This window comes from Cetorhinus maximus, chromosome 11, assembly GCF_964194155.1.
Source record: "Cetorhinus maximus chromosome 11, sCetMax3.hap1.1, whole genome shotgun sequence".
Lineage (NCBI taxonomy): Eukaryota > Metazoa > Chordata > Chondrichthyes > Lamniformes > Cetorhinidae > Cetorhinus > Cetorhinus maximus.
The window spans coordinates 7,897,178-7,917,048 of record NC_135889.1 but is presented as its reverse complement, the minus strand read 5'-3'; the positions used below and the strand labels follow the sequence as shown (position 1 = coordinate 7,917,048).

Genomic DNA, 19,871 nt, shown 5'->3' with positions numbered 1-19,871 from the left:
TTGACAAGGTGAATGCAGAAAGAATGTTTCCTCTTGTGGGTGAGCCCAGAACTAGGGGGCACTGTTTTAAAATTAGAGGTTGCCCTTATAGGTCAGAGATGGGGAGAATTTTTTTCACTCAGTGGGCTGTGCAACTTTAGGACTCTGCCTCAGAAAGCGGTGGAGACGGGGTCATTGAATATTTTTAAGGTGGAGATAGATAGATTCTTGTTAGGCAGGGGAATCAAAGGTTATCGGGGGTAGATGGGAATGTAGAACTCAAAACACAAACAGATCAGCCATGATTTTATTGAATGGCGGAGCAGGCTCGAGGGGCCGAATGGCCTACTTCTGCTCCTATTTCTTATGTTTGTATGTATCTACAGCCAATGAAGTACTTTTTAAAGGGTAGTCACTGTTGTAATGCAGGAGGCACGGCAGCCAATAATTGCACAGCAAGCTCCCACAAACAGCAGCGTGATCATGACTGGATAATCTGTGTTGGCAATGTTGATTGAAGGGTGAATATTGGCCAGGACACCGGGGAGAACTCCCTTGTTCTTCTTCAAAATAGCACGATGGGATTTTTCACCTGAGCAGACAGATGGAGCTCGGTTAAATGTCTCATCTGATGAAAGGTCACAAACACAAAACATTAACTCTGTTTCTCTCCCCAGATGTTGCCATAATCTGCTGAGTATTTCCATCATTTTCTGTTTTTATTTCCAATTTCCGGCATCTGCAGTATTCGGCTTTTCGATTAATATAATTTCCTAATCTACCTTAACCAACTCATGCCTAACTTAACCTCATGCCTACTTTATTGCCTTGTTAGACCCTAGTTTCAGGTGCAACTAAATCACTTTCAAACTCAGTGTAAAATTCCATCATGTTATGGTCACTCTTTCCTAGAGGCCCCTTTACTAAACAGGTATTAATTAACCCTTTCCTATCGCACAATACTAGGTCCAAAGTAGCCTGCACCCTAGTCAGTTCCTCAACATACTGATCTAGAAAACTATCTTGCAGACATGAACTCACTCTCCACACAGTTACTGCAAATTTGGACTTGTTCAGTGTCACAGCTCTCCTCCCACCCAACCCAGTGTCCCAGCTATCCTCTATTTATATGTGCTCAAAGACAATTCGTACCCATCACCCGTTTCTCTTAACCTTAATAATGTAATTAACAAGACATTAGCAGCCTTGTTTCTTCCTTCCTTTCTTCACGTCACATTCAGATGGTTTTTATGCGGCCATTCACGCCTCATTTGGGCACAGCCTTCGTTTCTTCACTACACCCATTACCGCTCTCTTTGCTGCTGCATCATGAAATCCTCTGTTATTTAACCTCCCCTGCCCTCCACCCTATCACAACCCTTCTCCTTTGTTCTTCCCACCCCACCCCCCAACTCCCTCCTTGCACTGGCTTAAAAATTCTCACATGTTTTATTTTTCTTCAGTCCTGACGGGAGGTCACCTCGACCTGAAACGCTCACTCTGTTCCCCTCTCCGCAGACGCTGCCTCGTGAGTTTTTCTTGCGCTTTTTGCTCTTACTTCAGATTTCCAGCATCCACAGTATTTTTGCTTTTGAGTGGTTCTTTCTCCTGATGCTCATGCACCTCTTCTGTTATAATCTGACAGCAAGGCTCAGACGCTCCCTCATTCACATCCACCGACCTGGAGAACTTGTATTTGGCAGACAGCAAGGAGAAGGTCATATTCACGAGTGGGGGTTACCATTACGCTATGGATTTTGAAGGTAGGTCTGCTTCAGCATGTGGAGGAACCCCATTAACATTCATGGAGCCTACAGAATATCATTTCAATCTTAGTCTTTTAAAAAAAGAAAAAGAATGGCTCACATTAATCTAGTGTCTTTCACACACCTCAGGATATCCCAAAGCACTTTACAGCCCCTGTAATGTAGGAAATATAGCAATTTGCGCAAAGCAAGATCCCGCCAACAGCACCTGATGATTATCAGATAATCTGGGTTTTTTTGTGTGCTGCTGATCGAGGGATAAATATTGGCCAGGACACCAGGGGGAACTCCCTTGCTCTTCTCTGAACACTGCCACGGCATCATTTACATCTACGTCCACCTGAGAGGGCAGACAAAAGCTCGGTTTATTGTCTCATCTGGAAGATGGCACCCCTGACTGTGCAGCACTTCTTCAGCACTGCACCGAGGTGTCAGCCTGAATTTTTGTGCTCAGGTCTCTGTAGTGTGACTTTATTGTCTATATTCATGACATAATTCAAGCAGATTGAAAGGAAGTTGAGTATAGTTTTCATGCGTGTGTCTGCCTGGATTATGGACTGGAATGGGACCTGAACCCACAACCTTCTAACTTAGAGGTGAAAGTAATACCAACTGCGCCACAGTTTCTGTGTTTTATTTTATGTTTACTGAAACAAAGGTAGCTCAGATGTACAAATGCAACGGGAGAGGTCGGTCATTAGGATGAAACTGTAGTAGAAGGATCTGGTACATGAAGGGTTAACCTGGGACTGAGCACCGCCCACTGGTGATGTAGGAAGGTACCTGACCTCGAGCCTAGGTCAGCAGTCTGGAGCTAGGTAGCAACATGTAAGGTCCTGCCATGGGATCCTCTCCATACCTGTACCCTCAATGTTAATGAAGACTTCTTGGTAACTCCTACAAGACTGCTTAATGGTGTCTAAGCAGTACACACCACAGGCAAAACAGAAATAGTGCCAGAAATCATGCAAAGAGGGCCAACTGCCACAACCTCTTAGTGAATACACGGACAGGAAAGCGTGGTGCAATATCAAAATGCTTTGGTGTCACCAGCCCTCAGCTAAATGCCCATTCTGCTCTCCAGGAATCAATCAGCCCACTTTCATGCAACCTCTATCCACAGCTGAAAGATTGAACTATCAAAGCTTTAGGAGATCAAACACTCACTGGAACCAAGCCCCCTTCAACAGCACCTTCCAAACCCACAACCGCTACCGTCTAGAAGGACAAGGGCAGCAGACACATGGGAACACCACCACCTGGAAGTTCCCCTCCAAGTCACTCACCACCTTGACTTGGAAATATATCGCCGTTCCTTCACTGTCGCTGGGTCAAAATCCCGGAACTCCCTCCCTAACAGCACTGAGGGTGTAATTAGTTGTTTGGTGGTACAGAACTTGAGTATTTCTGAAAAAAGAGACACGTTGAATTTTTTCATCTTGCACTCATCAGGACATTCGCAAGAATATCAATATAAGGAGCAAATTGTTACAAACAGTTTTGAGCAAGTTTTCCACATACACTGTTAAGGATTCCTTCACATTTGTGAAGGCCACACAGGACTTACAATAGCAATGCTGTGTCCATGAGCTCATTTGACATTGCCGGCCTATTCACCAATGTTCCACTTAAGGAAGCCATAGATATTTGGGCTGCAGCACTATATCATGGTGATCTAGACTGTCTAGACTCGCCACCTTTTGCCTGAATCAGCATTCATTGAACTTATGAACTTATCAACTCGCACAGTTGAGTTGAGTTTTAATGACACCGTGTACACTCAAATAGATGGTGCTGCCATGGGATCCCCTCTAGGCTCAGATCTCACAAACATCTTTGTTGGGTTCTATGAGGAATGTGTCTTCAGTGGAATGACACCTAACCTCCTACCCCTCACATATTTCCGATATGTGGATGATGTGTTTGCTATATTTAAATCCGCAGCTGTGTGTAATAATTTCCTTACATGTCTTAATGGGCTCCATCCTGCGCTCAAATTCACCTTTGAAATGGGGCAGTCAAATGAACCCTCCTTCCTTGACATTAGTTGAGAAATCTGCCAGGGGGTTCTCTACCACGGTCTACCGCAAACCTACTTTCACTGGCCAATATACGCATTGGGATTCTTACAGTTCCACACTCTATAAGATTGGTCTTATCGGCAACCTCGTAAATTGGGCCCGATCCATTTCCTCACTCTGCAAACTTGATACTGAAATAGGGGCATCCTGCAGGATAATGGTTACCCTGATTAGATAATTTCACACTGTATATCACACAAACTCATGGATGGGTCCAAGGCCGTCACCTTCGGCCCTAAAAAGTGCCCAGCCTGCCTCAGATTACCCTGGAAGGGCAAGGTATCTCAAAAATTTAAGCAACAGGTGAAGCTAGCTGCTTCACACTGTTACTATGCAGTAGCAACACAAGTGCTATTCACCACTAACAGGATGCTGCTATCAAGCCAGAAAGACATCCTGTCTGTCACACAAATGAGTAATGTGGTATACAAGTTTCAGTGCCAGTGAGATGCCAGGTATGTAGCTCGTATGCCCCAAAGACTGGCGGATCATATCAAACAGCATGTCCCAGCCGCTGTTCGCAGTGGGCTGAGTACAGACCGTACCCAACCAGCCCATGCTTGCTAAACTCAAAGCACAATGTCCAACATTAGATGTGATTCCGTGATTGGACAACACTTGCTGAATAATCCTTGGTGCGCTAAGAATTACGCTGACAACCGGTTTAAGATTGTCAGTTGGGCTTGCAGTGCAGCACATTTGCATGTACTGGAAGCTACATATATCAATACACATGGCCCTGTTCTCTGCAGGCAGAAAGAACATGTGCATACATTGCGTCTGTTTCAGCTAAACAAAATAAGTGACAGCCATTCGCTGACTCATTCCTCAGGACAATGCCTTGACCAGTTAGGGTCAAGCTGCCTGGTTTAAATTTCAAACAATGCTTGGCAGTTAACTGTCAGTCACCATCAGTGGTGCAGGCTCCATGGCAACGCCACTTGCCAACCAATCAGCACCCTCTTCACATTCAGGATCAATTGTTGTTTTCCCCCTTATATTGGTATTCTTGAGCGTGTCCTGATGAGTGCAAGACAAAAAGCTTCGACATGTCTCTTTTTCAGCAATACTGTAGGGGTACCTACATCAGCGGCTCAAGAAGGCAGCGCACTACCACCTTCTCAAGGGCAATTAGGGGCAGGCAATAAATACTGGCCTAGCCAGCGACGCCCACATCCCGTAAATGAATTTTTTAAAAAGCAGGAAACTTCACAATTGCGCTAAGCCTCCAGCCGAAATAAAACCCAGCGACACACTCAGGAATGTTGCCTTAGTTATTGTTTGGAGGGCAGAGTGAGGAGCAAAGGTTGCGTCGTCTTGAGAGATGGTACAAATTCCCCACCTTTCCACTAGGCAACCAGAAAAATGTACAGAGTTTTTTGTTGTGTGTGGTAGATTGGAGCTGTTACATGATTTTCCTTCTTGTTCAGCGATGATCCAGAGAAACCTGCTCCTTGAAACGTGCAGGGAAATCCGAAGACGACCTCGGTTTGTTTCAGAACAGGAGATGGAAAGGCAGATGTACAGGTACCGACATTTGATCATGAGATGTCTGCTGATGCCAGGTTGAAGGTGGATTAGCAGCATGACCTTGCAGCGACATGCCATTTGATAAGTGCTACGGTTGTACAGGGTTTTGGCGAGACCACACCTGGAGTACTGTGTGCAGTTTGGGTCTCCACATTTAAGAAAGGATATACTTGCATTGGAGGTGGTGCAGTGAATATTCACTAGAATGGTCCCTGGGATGAGGGGGTTGTCCTATGACGAGAGGCTGAGTGAATTGGGTCTATATTCTCTGGAGTTTAGAAGAATGAGAAGCGATCCCATTGAAAGGTAGAAGGTTCTGAAGGGGTTAGATAGGGTGGATGCTGAGAGGTTGTTTCCACTGGTCGGGGAGTCTAAAACACGGGGACACAGCCTCAGGACCAAGATGAGGGGAAATTACTTCACTCAAAGAGTTGTGAATCTTTGGAATTCTCTTCCCCAGGGGGTTGTGGATGGTCCATTGTTGAATACATTTAAGGCTGGGATAGACAGAATTTTCATCTGTCAGGGAATTAAGGGATATGGGGAGTGGGCAGGAAATGGAGTTGAAGCCCAAGATCAGCCTTGATCATATTGAATAGCGGAGCAGGCTCGATGGGCCATGTGGTCTACTCCTGCTCCTGTTTCCTGGAATTCTTGGAAGGCTGGCAACTTTAGTCTCTTGCCATCTAGCTAACAGGCCTGGATTGAGGCTAAGGACCCTTGTTGTGTCAGATTGTAAGGGACTGATTTACAATGTTCCTCACACATCTTCAGTGACCGTAGCCTCTAGTTATACATCTGAACAAAACAAAAACTGTTCACTTTAAAACACAATCCTTAAACACAACTCAATCCAGGGCAGAAACAAAATGGTTAAATATCCTCAAATAATCCTAAAATTGCAATTGGGCGGGGTAGACGGAATCAGGTAGCATTTTTTTCACGCATGGGATAGTGGAAATCTGGGACTCGCTCCCCAAAATGCTGTGGAAGCTGGGTGTCAATTGGAGCTTTCAAAATTGGGATCTAAAGATTTTCATTCGAATCTGAAGGGATTCGAGCCAAGGGTGAATGGAGCTATGGCTCATTTGGCAGCACTCTCACCTCTGAATCACAAAGTTCCAGGTTAAAATCAAGGCTGACACTCCATTGCAGCACTGAGGGAGTGCTGCACTGTTGGAGGTGCCGTTTTTTTCAGATTGAGCCATGAAACCCAGGTCCCATCTGCTCTCTCGGGTGCAGGTAAAAGGTCCCATAGCGCTGTTCCGAAGATGAGCGGGGCAGTTCTGCCTGGTGCCCTGGCCAAAATCTATCCCTCAACCAACATCTCAAAGAAGGGGGAAAAAAAAACAGAACTACCAACCTGCCATGAGCTGGGTGAAAGTCGGGACAGTTGAATGTCATAATCCTGTTTCCAAATGATGTAAAATGCGATGGCAAACTAAATGTCATTTCTTGTTACGTTGAACAGCACTCAGCATGCGGCAGGGTTTGGAGGGGACTTATTATGGTGGGAAGGCCCTTCAATTAACTGCTGTCTTCCCCTCACAGGAATGATAAGGTAAAAGCGGATGCAGCCCAAAGCAAACCCGTTCCCGCACAATGGGACATGTCAGCTCAGCCAACCACTGGATATAAGGTAAGGGACCGTCAGCTGCTAAATCAATGCGACTCATATCTCGCTCGCTGCTCTGCAGGGGACAAAGGGATCTCTAGGTTTTTTTTTTCGAGTTATCAACAGTCACAGATTGCAACTCTTTTGAGTACAATCACAGTTCTTGGTTTCCAGGAGTGGGACATGAACCCACAACCTTCTGATTCAAAGGCGAGGGTGCTATGGACTGAGCCACAGCTGACACCTCCCCAAAATCTAAGGGGTGCTTCTCAGCTATCATGATAGCTTGTTGATCCTCTTTCAAGTTATCAACAGTCACAGATTGCAACTCTGTCGAGTACAATCACAGTTCTTGGTTTTCCGGGAGTGAGACATGAACCCACAACCCTCTGATTCAAAGGCGAGGGTGCTATGAACTGAGCCACAGCTGACACCTCAAACAAAGGGATCTCTAGGTGCTGAAGCTCTGAAATAGCGCGCGTGTTACCAGGAATGAAAAAAATTGCCTTTACGTCGCACCTTTCACAAGCTCAGGACGTCCCAAAGCACTTTCCAGCCAATGAAGGACTTTTTGAAGAGTACGCACTGTCGCAAAACAGTAACGTCCTGCACTTGGCTGGGGTTAGGTTCCCGCAAATGGCGGAATCGCGAGCGATGAACGCGCTTTTCAACGGGAGCCAATTAGGCAGGTTCCAGCAATGGGGAGGGCAGCACTGGTTTGGGCAGTTACTGTGCAGCAAGTTGCGCTACCTGCACCTGACAGCCGGGGGGGGGGGGGGAGCCTCTGAGCAATGCAAGACGCAGTGAAAATTTCCCAAAGAGACAAATCCTCATTTCAGAAGAAAATGAATCGCCTCAAAACCGGCAGACAAAACATTTCAAAAGTGAACAGAGCCCTTACTGCAGCTCTGGGCTGAGAGATTCGGACACTTCCAGGTTAATCTCTCTATTCAGCTGCAACCATTCCAGGCACGGCTTCTCAGGAAGTTGCTTAAAAAAAAAAGAGAATTAAGTGCGCACGGACAGGACCAATGGAAGGAATCCGCTTCCAGAGACTTTGACGCCATCTCCCCATTAAAATGTGCCGAGGTCTCTGCTCCATCATGACTGCCATCTCCTTCAGGGAAAGAAGGCACAGATAGGCAAACAAAGCTCACGTGATGGGTGATGAGGTGTACAAAGTACACACGCAAACAGAGAAGTCGCAAAAGGCAGAACTTTGCTGTATATGAAACAGGGCAGCCAGTTTGCAAGCAGCAAGGTTGTGAAAGGTGCTATATAAATGCAGCGTCTTCTGTTTATGTGTGTGGGATGTGCACTGCTTACCTTGTCGCTCATGAACCAAACTCCTTTTCCTGGCGTGGTCATAATGCTCCATCTATAATTCCATTTTTTTTTTAAAATGTAGGCTAAAGTGAAATAAATGTGTGCAGTGTCACGGTATTTCGAACGTGTTTGGATTACCTGCTGCTCTGTGGCTCTGACTGATAACCTTCTCCCTGCAGCTTGTCCTCTTGCCCGAGTCCTCAGAGGAATATAAACGGGTGCAGGTCTTCTTCCAGCGGACAATGAAGAACAATGTGATCCAGAAAATTGAACGAATCCAAAACCTGGCCCTTTGGGAAGTCTTTCAATGGTATGTAAAAGATGAGTCGGACTTGCAAGTATGTAGTGCTCTTCATGGCTACTGGTCATCTCAAAGCACCTTATAACCAATGGAATACTTTTTAAAGTGGCTGTTTATAATGTAGGGATCAGAGCAGCCAATTTGTGCACAGCAAGATCCCACAAGCATAATGACCAACTAATCTGTTTTTTGTAACGTTGATTTGAGGGATAAGTATTGGCCAGGACACCTGGGAGAACTCCCCTGGTGTCTTCAAAATAGCGTCATGGGGTCTTATACACCAACCGAAGAGGGCAGACCAGACCTCAGTTTAATATTTCGTGTGAAAGACAGAGCAGCACTCCCTCAGGTTCTACGCGTAAGTGTCAGCATTGACGTTTTGTGTCCAAGTCCTGGAGTGGGACTTGAACCTGGAATCCTTCTGACTCAGAGGCGAGGGTGCCACCAACTGAGCCACAGCAACAATAACACATCTATAAAGTGCATCTAGTGTAATAAAATAATGTCCCAAGGTGCTTCACAGGAACATTATGAAACAAAGTATGACACACAAGGAGATAGTAGGTCAGATGAACAAAAGTTTGGTCAAAGAGGTAGGTCCTGTGGGTTGCCTTAAAGGAGGAAAGAGAGGCAGAGAGGTGTAGAGAGGGTACACCAGAGCTCTGGGCCTAGGCAACTGAAGACGTGACAACCAGTGTTGGAATGATTAAATTCGGGAGTGCACAGGAGGGCTCAGAGATCTCAGAGGGTTGCGTTGTTGCTAGAGGGGATCGCAGAGACGGGCAGCAACAAGGCCATAGGGGGATTTGAACATAAGAATGCGAACTTTAACCAAGATGTTGCTCGATCAGCTTCATTCCTCACGGCATTTTATTGGAGGTAATTTCTGCTCGTCCAGTACTGGATGTCGGATACGCAGTCTGATAATTTAGCAATGGGCGGAGGGGTCGAGAGAGGTGGTGGTGAGGTAGAGCTGGGTGTTGTCAGTGTACATGTGAAAACTAACACTCTGCTTTGAGACGATGTCACCGAGGGGCAGCATGGAGATGAGAAATAGGAGGGGCCAAGGGTTGATCCTTGGGGGACACCAGAGGTAACAGTGTGGGAGCAGGAAGACAAACCATTGCCAGTGATTCTCTGGCTATGATCAGATAGATAAGAGTGGAAGCCGGTGAGAACAGCCCCACCCAGCTGGACGACAGTGGAGAGGTGCAGGAGGAGGATGGGTTGGTCGCTGTGTCAAAGGCTGCAGACAGGTAGAGAAGGACGAAGGGGGGGAATGTTTACCTTTGTCACAGTCACTCAGAGTGTCATTTGTGGCTTTGCTAAGAGCTGTCTCGGTACAGGAGCAGGGACGGAAACCTGGTTCCAGGGATTCAAACATGGAGTTCCTGGGAAAGATGGGGACGGATTTGGGAGGTGACGATGTGTTCAAGGACTTTGGAGAGGGAGGGGAGGTTGGGGATGGGACAGTAGTTTGCCAGAATGGTGGGGTCAAAGGTTGATCTTTTGAGGATGGGGCGGTACGGCAGATGTAAAGGAAAGAGGGACAACACCTGAAGAGAGAGAACCGTTTACAACCTCAGCTAACCTGGCGACCAGGAGGAGCTGGGTGATCAGCAGTTTATGGGAATAGAATCGAGGGGACAGGAAGTGGGTCTCATGGACAAGATGAGCTCGCAGAGGGCATGAGGGGAGACAGGAGAGAAACTAGAGCAAGAGTTCAGGGCTAGGGCATGGGGGAGCATTAAAGGGAGTTCGGCCAAGCGAGCGAGTGGAAGGGAGGGATGCGGAAGAGGCAGCTAATCACATGGTCCCATCTCAGTAACAAAGAGGTCCATTGGCTTGCTCGCTCTTATTGTTGAAGGTGAGGGTGGAGGGGACAGGGGAGAGGGTTTTAAGAAGACAGTCTGCTATAGAGAAAAGAAGCCGGGGGCAGTCCACAATGATCAGGAATAGTGAGTAGTTTTAATAGACAAGAGCAGGACCGGATGGTGTTTTAAGTGATTCAGCCAGATCTGGCAGTGAATGGCTAAATCAGTCGTCCACCAAATCCTTTCAACTCCTGGGTTTAAGGGAGCAGAGCTGAGGGCTGTACCAGGGGAACGGCCAGGGTGAGAGAGAGAGAGAAAGTATGGTTTTATCGGGAAATAGGACATCAAAGATGGAGGTGAGGGTATGGCTGTGTAAATCAGTAGCTGCCGAAATTTAGTGGTGAATGGAGGGCCAAAGGGATTTTGAAAGATTTTTGTAAGTGAATTGGGGGGAAGGTTTTTTACAGAAGAGGGTAGGGTTAGGAAGTCGAAGGGGGACATGGGTGGAGTGTGATACAAAGAAATGATCAAAGGTGGTGTAATCTGTGATTGATATGACAGGAGTGGCAAGGCCATGTGAGATGGCATGGTCAAGGGAATGTTGTGAACATGGGTCGGGGAGTTTACGTGGAGGGAGAGATTTAGGGGAGGATAAGAGGACAGTGAACTCAGAGAGAACATGATGAGTTGAGATGGAGGTTGGAATCACTGAGGATAAGAAGTCATTTGGTACAGAGGCTAAGGGAGGAAAGCAGAGGAAACATCGCAGTGAGAACATTCTTCTCAAACTGGGGAGGGTGTAGAAAACGATGATTTTGAAAGAGGGGGGTTAGAACAGGGTGAGATGCTGAAAGGAGGGAAAAGTATCAGAGGAGTAGGGGGTCAGGCTAAGGTGTGATCTGGCGATAAATACCACACTGCCAAGGCGGGGAGACCTCATTCAGTGGGAAGGTGTCATCACCCCTCAGGCAGGTTTCTGTTAAAGGCGTTATATCAATGCAATCATCCACAATTAACTCACGGATGACAAGGGCTGACAATCGGTTTGCAATGTCTATCAGTAAATTAGCTTCTCATGCCCCATCTGACAAGGTCCTGAGCTGTAAAGACCAGTGTGATTGTTGGTTACTGCTGAGACCAACCAGAGAGGCATTGGCATCATTGTCTCTGGGTTCTGCATCAATAACTTTCTTTCTCTCTCCATTGCTCCCTTCCCTCCATCCTTCATTTCTTTCCTCCTTGAAGAAAAAGTGCAGATGGAGGGAGAGAGAGAGAGAGAGACAGACAATGATGTAGGCAGAGCCATATAAATGAATGCATAGAGAGGCATATTAAATGGATCTCAAACCGGATTGTGAAGTATGAAACTAGACACAAATCTTTTTCTTGATAGTTGGTTTATTTACAGAATGTTCAGCCTCCTACCTACCTACCAACCAACCCAGTGTCCCACAAATCTCCCTTTATACTCTTTTGAGAAAACGGTAAATGAATAAATTAACAACCCCTCAAAGGGATAATGCAACTAAAACAAAAACTACAAAGGAAATTTATCAAATTCAAATAACGCTCCCGGAACTGATGCACTCCAATCCCTGCAAGTCCGTTATGTCTTTTGTTTAAGTTCTTTTCTTTATATTCTTTTGGGCACACCAGTAAAAAAAATAACTAATCAACAAATTGAAAGCCCCTTAATGGGGCAATGTAACAAAACAAAATTTCAAAGGGGAGCTTAATAAATCAAATTAAAATGTTGTTTCCGGAGTCAGTGATGCACTCCTGCCCCTGAGGTGCCCACCAGTCACCGAGGGCCTCAGGCTTACTGGTGGAAAGTCTTTCTTTACATCTGCTCAAGGTACTTAATCAATGTCCTTCACCTGTGTATGTTCAACCTTGATAGGGGTGTCAGCTGTGGCTCAGTTCAAAGCACCCTCGCCTTTGAATCAGAGGGTTGTGGGTTCATGTCCCACTCCCGGAAACCAAGAACTGTGATTGTACTCGAAAGAGTTGCAACCTGTGACTGTTGATAACTCGAAAGAGTTTCAACCTTGATAATACAGTTAACATGCCATTAACAAGGCAGAGTGAAGGCAGAGAGAGAGAGAGATACACAGAGGTAAAGCAGGATGAGAGGAACTGACTGAAGTGAAGAGAGAGAGACTGAAGTCAGAAGACAAAATGCCAACAGAAACTTGGCTGCAAAGCGGGAAGGGCTGAGAAGTAAAGATGGCGGGTTGGAATCGTTTTTTGGGAAGGACAGATTGGTGAGGAAAGGCTGTTGTTACATCTTGTGGCTCCCAGGAGTTGAAAATAATCACACTTTTAGGCTCAAACGCTGGAGCCTCATCGAATGTATTTCTCAGATCGCACCATGCGCTGTGGACTGATAAATTGGCAGTTCGATAGGCAAACTGTAGTGCAGCGGTGAGTGATGTATGGATACTTATGTATACATACGCACGAGCATATAGTTCCTAAATCACATTGGAATAATATATCAGATGCATTATACGTGAAAGAGGCAATCCATAATGTAAGGGCTATATGTTAGAGATAAAAGATTTTTTTTAAAAAAGGAATTGTTATATTAGTGGGGTTGGATACACACCCTGTAATGATGTGGGGGTGCGGGGTGGGGTGTGAATTGAAGAGGAAATCAGGGAGATGGGTGAGAATAGCAACATTTCTGCTGGTGAAGGTTTTAATCACCCGCTCATTGATTGGGACAGGGAGCAAAGAAATGGAGAGCGGGGAAATAAATTCCTGAAATTCGTGCAGGATTCATCGCGCAAACCAGGGCGTGCAGTTTCCCACAAGGCCTTTGCTTGACCATGGGTACAAACATAGATTGAGGTAGACGATGTGAATAGCTGGTGTCGTGACCAGATTACAATGAGGAAGGAAAATGCTGCAAAGCCAAGAGGATTGGAATCAGTCAGTTTTTAGAAAGATAGTGAGTGTACCAGCTGGGGTGAGGTGAAAAGAGGAACAGGCACACGGGACTGTAGCTCAACAATGGAATATTTTGGAAATAGGACATTGCACAGTGACAGGACAAATGGATAAAGTAAACAAGACAGACTTTCATTTACATAGCGCCATTTATGGCCTCAGGATGTCCCAAAGAGTTTTGCAGCCAGTCGGGTATTTTTCTGAATTGTTGCCACTGCTTCTAATGCATGAACCAAGGTAGCCAATTTGTGCGCAGCAAGATCCCACCAAGAACAACGTGATATTGACCCCCAAGGTAATTTATTTTAGTGATGCTGGTTGATGGATATCTGTTGGATAAAGAAACTGGGGTTAACTCCCCTGCTGCTCTCCGAAAGAATGCTGTAGGGTCTTTTCCGTCCCTTGGGGAGGGCAGATGGAGTGTCGGTTTGACCTGCATCTGACACTTGCGCAGTACCGCGCTGGAGCGGCAGTCCAGGTTTTGTGCTCGGGTCTGTGGAGAGGGTGAGACCCACTGAGCCACAGCTGTCAGGGGGAGGCAATGGTGTAGTAGTAATGTCACTGGACTGGTAATCCAGAGGCTGAGGGTAATGCTCTGGGGACAGGAGTTCAAATCCCACCACAGCAGCTGGTGGAAGTTAAAGTCAATTCATAAATCCGGAATATAAAGCTAGTCTCAGTAATGGTGACCATGAAACTATCGTCGATTGTCGTAAAAACCCATCTGGTTCCCTCCTTTAATGAAGGGAGGAAATCTGCCATCCTTACCTGGTCTGGCCTATGTGCGGCTCCTGATCCACAGCCACGTGGTTGACTCTTAACTGCCCTCTCGCTCAGTTCAAGGGCAGTCAGGGCTGGGCAACAGAAACCCACATCTCATGAAAGGGTAAAAGGGGGAGCATGGATGGGTTCGGAGTAACAGCAGCTAAGACAGGACCACCCTCCAGAGTGCAGGGACTGCCCTGACGAATGGAGTGGGATGACTCTCATTCCAACTGCAGTTGGTAAAGTCTGGTTGATTATTCAGCCTTTTGGGCAGCGAGAACTGCAATGGTGATGGAAGGAGTTAGCCCATAAAGAGGTGAAGACGGAAAGAAACATTCTTGTTTTTTTTTTTGTTTCCCTACTTTATCGGAACATAGGAACGGAGGAGGCCATTCAGCCCCTTCGAGCTTGTTCTGCCATTCAATTAGATCGTGGCTGATGTGAATTTTAACTCCATTTACCCATCTGGGTTCCATGGGCAAGATTTTTGAGATGGGCAGGTTTCCAACCCCGCCACCCAAAGGGTCAACGGTGAACACATCCCCACCGATCCTGGCTGCCCCGCAGCCACTCAGTTGTCCGAGGAGGATGACCTGCCAGGCTTGCCCCAGGACTTCTCCCGCCGGCCTCAAAGTTGAGAGCAAGCGGGATGAGGCCCTTAAGCGGTCATTAATGGCCCACGTAAGGGGCCTCAGTTGGGCTTAGACCTCAGTTGGGCTTAGACCTCACTCGTCCCACCATAAAGTCGCGGAGAGTCAGGGAGGGCGGTGGGATGGGGAATATTATGTGCCCCAACTCCCATCTGCAAACCCACCAGTGAGGCACTGTAGAATTCTGCCCTTGTGTCTTTATACCTCTACCCAACAAAAATCGATCAATCTTATGTTTGAGATTTTCAGTTGGGCACACTACCTTTTTGGGGTTGTGTTGGAGACCTCCCCTCCTCTTTGTGCGAAGAAGCGCTGTGTTCACTGACCGGGCCTCGTTCTAATTGTAGGATTGCGCCCCCCTCTCCTGAACTCTCCGACCCGAGGAAGCGGGTCATCAATACTGCTAAGCTAAGCTTTGCGAGGTGCTGAGGTTGGCGACAGGAGATGATTGTCTGTGGCGGACTGGACCGGACCGGAAGCAAATCTCTTCTCCAGTCAGTTCCACGAAGGTCACGGGTGGTTTGTTTGTGTTTGTGAGACAGGCAGAAAGAACAGATGATGAGGAAAAATGGCGGCAAGGAGGTTGGCGAGAAGCATCTTTTCTACGGTTGGGATTCCTCACCCATTGCGAGCATCTGTGAGGAGAACATTGACTGGAGGACCCGTGGGACACACGGAGAAGGATACGGGAAAGGTAACGGAGAAAATCAAGAGTTTCACCTTGAGTTTCTGTTTACAGCCCCAGCCGGAACAACGAGTCTGAGAACTCATATCCTCAGCACTTCTACAAAGCTGGGCTTATGGGCCTAGTTAACCTCGATCAGATGACTCCAAAGGCCACGTGCAGTGAACTTTTAACCTGCTTCACGGACATTAATGACAGCTGCAGCTCATAATATCATAAGAATTAGTAGCACGTGTAGGCCATTCGGCCCTTCGAGCTCACTCCGCCATTCAATAAGATCATGGCTGATCTGATTGTGGCCTTAACTCCACTTTCCTGTCTGCCCCTCCCTCCACATAACCCTTGACTCCCTTGTCAGTCAAAATTCCATCTAACCCAGCCTCAATGACCCAACCTCCACTGTTCCCTGGGAGGAGAGAATTCCAAAGCCTAGCGACCCTCTGAGAGAAGAAATTCCGCCTCATTTCCATCTTCAGTGGGCGACCCCATATTTTTAAACTGTGCCCCGAGTTCTAGAATCTTCCACAAGGGGAAACATCATCTCAGCATCCACCCTGTCAAGCACCCTCCCCCCTCCCATAATCCATTTACATAATATTTGGCTTTTCTATTCTTCCTGACATTTTCCCACATTGTGCTCCATCTGTCAATTTTTTTTACCTGCTCACTTAACCCGTCTATATTCCTTTGCGGACTCTATCATCCTCATGACCTGCTTTCCTACCTATTTTTACATCATCAGCAAATTTGGCGACAATACACTCAGTCCCTTCATCCAAGTCATTAATATAGATCATAAATATAGAAAGCTGAGGCCCCAGCACTGATCCCTCCGACACTCCACCAGTTACTGTTTGCCATCCTGAAAACGATCCATTTATCCTGACTCTCTCTTTCCTGTTAGTTAGCCAATCCTCTATCCACGCTAAGCTTTCAAAAAGGATAAGGGACTCTTCATCGTGCCGGAGCCAGGGAGAGTAGGGGAGAGCTGGTGAAGCTTTGATGGTGGGTGGGTGGGTGGGTGGTGGTCGGTTACACAGGCTCACAACCCACCCCGCTGCCTTCCAGATCCACCCCCTCACCCCGCCAACCGCAGGACAGCCCCACACAGAAGCCGCGATCCTGCCACCCCCCAGCGCACATGCGAAAATAAGGCCTGCCAAGATTCCAGAAGTCCGGGACAAAACACACCCTGGGAGGGCCTGACCCGGGACGGTTGATCACCCTGGTATCATCCCCCCAATACCATGAGCTCTTATCTTGTGCAGTAACCTTATATGTGGCACCTTCTCGAATCAAGTACACCACATCTACAGGTTCCCCTTTACTCACCCTGCTTGTTACATCCTCAAAGAACTCTAATAAATTTGACAAGCATGATTTCCCTTTCACAAAACCATGTTGACTCTGCCTGATCGTATTATGATTTTCTTGATGTCTTGCTGCTACCTGTTTAATAATGGATTCTAGCATTTTCCCAGTGACAGATGTTAGACTAACTGGCCCATAGTTTCCTGCTTTCTGTCTCCCTCCTTTCTTGAATAGCGGTGTTACACCTGGGGTTTTTCAATCCACTGGGACCTTTCCAGAATCTAGGGAATTTTGGAAGATTACAACCAATGCATCCACTACCTCTGCTTCCTTTAAGATACTAGGATGCAGGCCATCAGGTGCAGGGGACTTGTCAGCCTTTAGTAGGATTGTCAAACCTCCCGGACGGATGGGGAGTCTGCCGGAATCGGCATCAATCTCCTGGTGGCTTTTGAAAGCGATCTGGGAGATTTTAAAACAATACATTAAGCAAGTGCATTACTATAATGCACATAATGCATTCATTGTGAAACAGTGACCCAATTGTGTACCTGGCGGTGTGATAACCTAAAACGTAAAGACAGGCACACATTCTGCGCTCCTGACCGTCATCGCCTGTATTTTTTTCCTGGCTCGAGGTAAAAGGAGTGCGGGCTATTGCTGTAAACGTTGCATAAACCTACTACTAGCAAGGGGTAGTTTGAAAGTTATAGAGATGGATTTCGCCCTAGCTGATTTCATTTTACAACATGAAACAACCGTGTGAGTTGGTGAGAATGATGCAGGAGGTTTTAACTGGTACGAAAAGGGCTTTTGCAGTGGGTTTGATCGAGGCCCCGGTGCTTTTCCTCCCTCACAACCCTCTCCGTGGTGTCACTTCTGCCAGCATCTCCTGGAACATATCCAGCCAGAGTAGACAACCCCAGTCTGAAGCCCCATTAGTTAACCTAGCACTTGTCCTCTCGTGATCGTAATTGTTTACTTTCTCCCTCCCTTTTACCCGCTGCGTTTCCATTATCCTTGGGGTCTTTTCTGCTGTGAAGACAGATACAAAATAGTTGTTCAAAGTCTCGGGCATTTCCTTGTTTCCCACGACTAGTTCTCCAGTCTCACCCGCTAAGAGACCAACGCTCACTGTCGCTACTCCTTTCCTTTTTATAAACAGGTGGATGCTTTCACTGTCTGTTTTTTTTTTAATATTTCTTGACATCGTTTCCCTCATACTCCAAATTCTCCCTCTCTTTTTTTTGTTAAGCCATCCTTTGCAGGTTTCTAAAGTATTCCCAATCTCCTGGCCTACCACTGACCTTTGTGACATTGTACATCTCACCTTTCGATTTGATTCCATCTTTAAATTTCTTAGCTCCTCCCTGCTGCCCCATCTGCCTGGCCCTCAGCAGCATTCCCGCTGGTCTCGGAGAAGTGGGGGGGGGTCGTCGCCAAGCTCCTTTGGATTGGACCACAATGCCCTGAGCTTCCGCCTCCCGCGGTCCCTGATTGGACATGAGCGCCTCTCCATTGGCCACCTCCTGGAGGACTCCTCCCCCCCCCCCCAACCCCTCGGCCGAGCTGGGTCAGGACTCAGAAATGACCTCGGATTTGTTTCTGGAAGGTTCTGGGCCAATATGCCCTGGAGCCAGTAAGGGGACATGCCATATGAGGTTCAATCATGATCGATGAACCCGGTTTAGTTGGCAAGCTGGCTCTGCCTTATACTGATCATAATGTGATCAAATTCAGCGTAATGTTTGACAGAACGAAATGCAAAACAGTTAAGAATCTGGCCAAACCTGACTTGCACTGTCACGGGCCTAAGACTGTCCATTAATCCGCCTGTCGATGGGTAAAGCAAGAGGAGGTCAGTGTGAAGTGTTCAATAAATAATTTAGTGTGATATAGAACCAGTTTATACGTCTAAGCTACAAGAGCTCCACTTGCCAAAAAAAAAGGGCCATAGACAATTAAAGAAGTCAGAGACAACATTAAACTTAAAGAAGAGGCGTGCAAACAAACTGGGAGTGGTCCCGGGAAAGGTACGAGCAATATCAAAAAGGGACAAAGCGGATCCAAAAGCAAAATCCTGTGGCTGCCGGGATTATGAGACCTGAGCAGAAAACGCCGGAAATGCTCTGGCGACAGTGACAGAGTTATCGCTCGTTCATTCATCAGGATGCGGTGGGGGGGGTGTAAATTGGAATGTAATAGGGTTTCAGCGAGGTGAAGTGAGAGGTGGGGGAGGGCAGGAAGGAGAACAAAAGGGGAAGCTGTGTTGGAGGGTGGAGGGTGAATGGGAGAGATTAACTGATGAAAGGTTTCATGTTTCGGAGACAAAGGGAGCGGGGAGTCTGGACTGGAACAAAGATTGTATCCCACAAAGAGGCAGTCAGAGCTGGGACCCATACAGGTGCCCATAGCAACACCTTTTATTCAAAGGAAGTGAGATAAGTTGCAAGGAAGGTTGCTCAATATAAGAAACGGTTCAGCCAGTGGGAGGGAGGTGGTGGTGGATCGCTAGAGGTTGCCGCTCCCTTACCTCCTTTTCCTGGTACGTTGATAACTGTATCGGTGCTGCTTCCTGCTCTCACCCAGAATTGGAAAACTTCATTTGACTTTGCTTCCAATTTCTACCCTTCTTGCATCTTCGCATTGGTCATCCCCGACTCTTCCTCTCCATCCCCCAACTTCTCTGTCTCCATTTCTGAGGGTGGGCTTCCTACCAATATTCACTCTGAGCCCACTTACTCTCACAGCTAGACTACACTTCCTCATACCCTGCTTCCTGTAAGTCTTCCAATCCATTCTCCCAGTTTCTCCGTCTCCGTCGCATCTGTACATACGATGCAACCTTCCATGCGAATGCTTCCAATAAGTCTTCCTTTCTCCTCGGCCTTCCCGCCCTTTAGGCCAATTGAGGTCCTTATGTGGCCAATTAGTGGCAAACTTCCTGCACAGCTTGGGGGTGGTGGGGGGGGGAGGTTCATGCATGTGTGCATGGCTACCAGGTATACCCAGGTAGCCTCCCTGTACACTTGTCGGGGCACAACCCTACTGTTCAGGCACACTCTCTAAGGCCTTAACATCCTTCCTCAAGTGTGA

General features: G+C 47.0%; 1 protein-coding gene across 1 annotated transcript in view; it reads left to right on the top strand.

Moving 5' to 3' along the window:
• The window catches only part of LOC144686367 (protein mono-ADP-ribosyltransferase PARP12-like), a 50,559-nt gene that overhangs the window by 22,097 nt on the left and 8,591 nt on the right, over positions 1-19,871 (top strand). Inside the window, exons 7-11 of the mRNA XM_078551461.1 lie at positions 1,625-1,742; positions 5,257-5,353; positions 6,908-6,995; positions 8,477-8,607; positions 15,322-15,473. Coding sequence (XP_078407587.1) covers positions 1,625-1,742; positions 5,257-5,353; positions 6,908-6,995; positions 8,477-8,607; positions 15,322-15,473 — 586 coding nt within the window. The remainder of the gene's footprint in view (positions 1-1,624; positions 1,743-5,256; positions 5,354-6,907; positions 6,996-8,476; positions 8,608-15,321; positions 15,474-19,871) is intronic.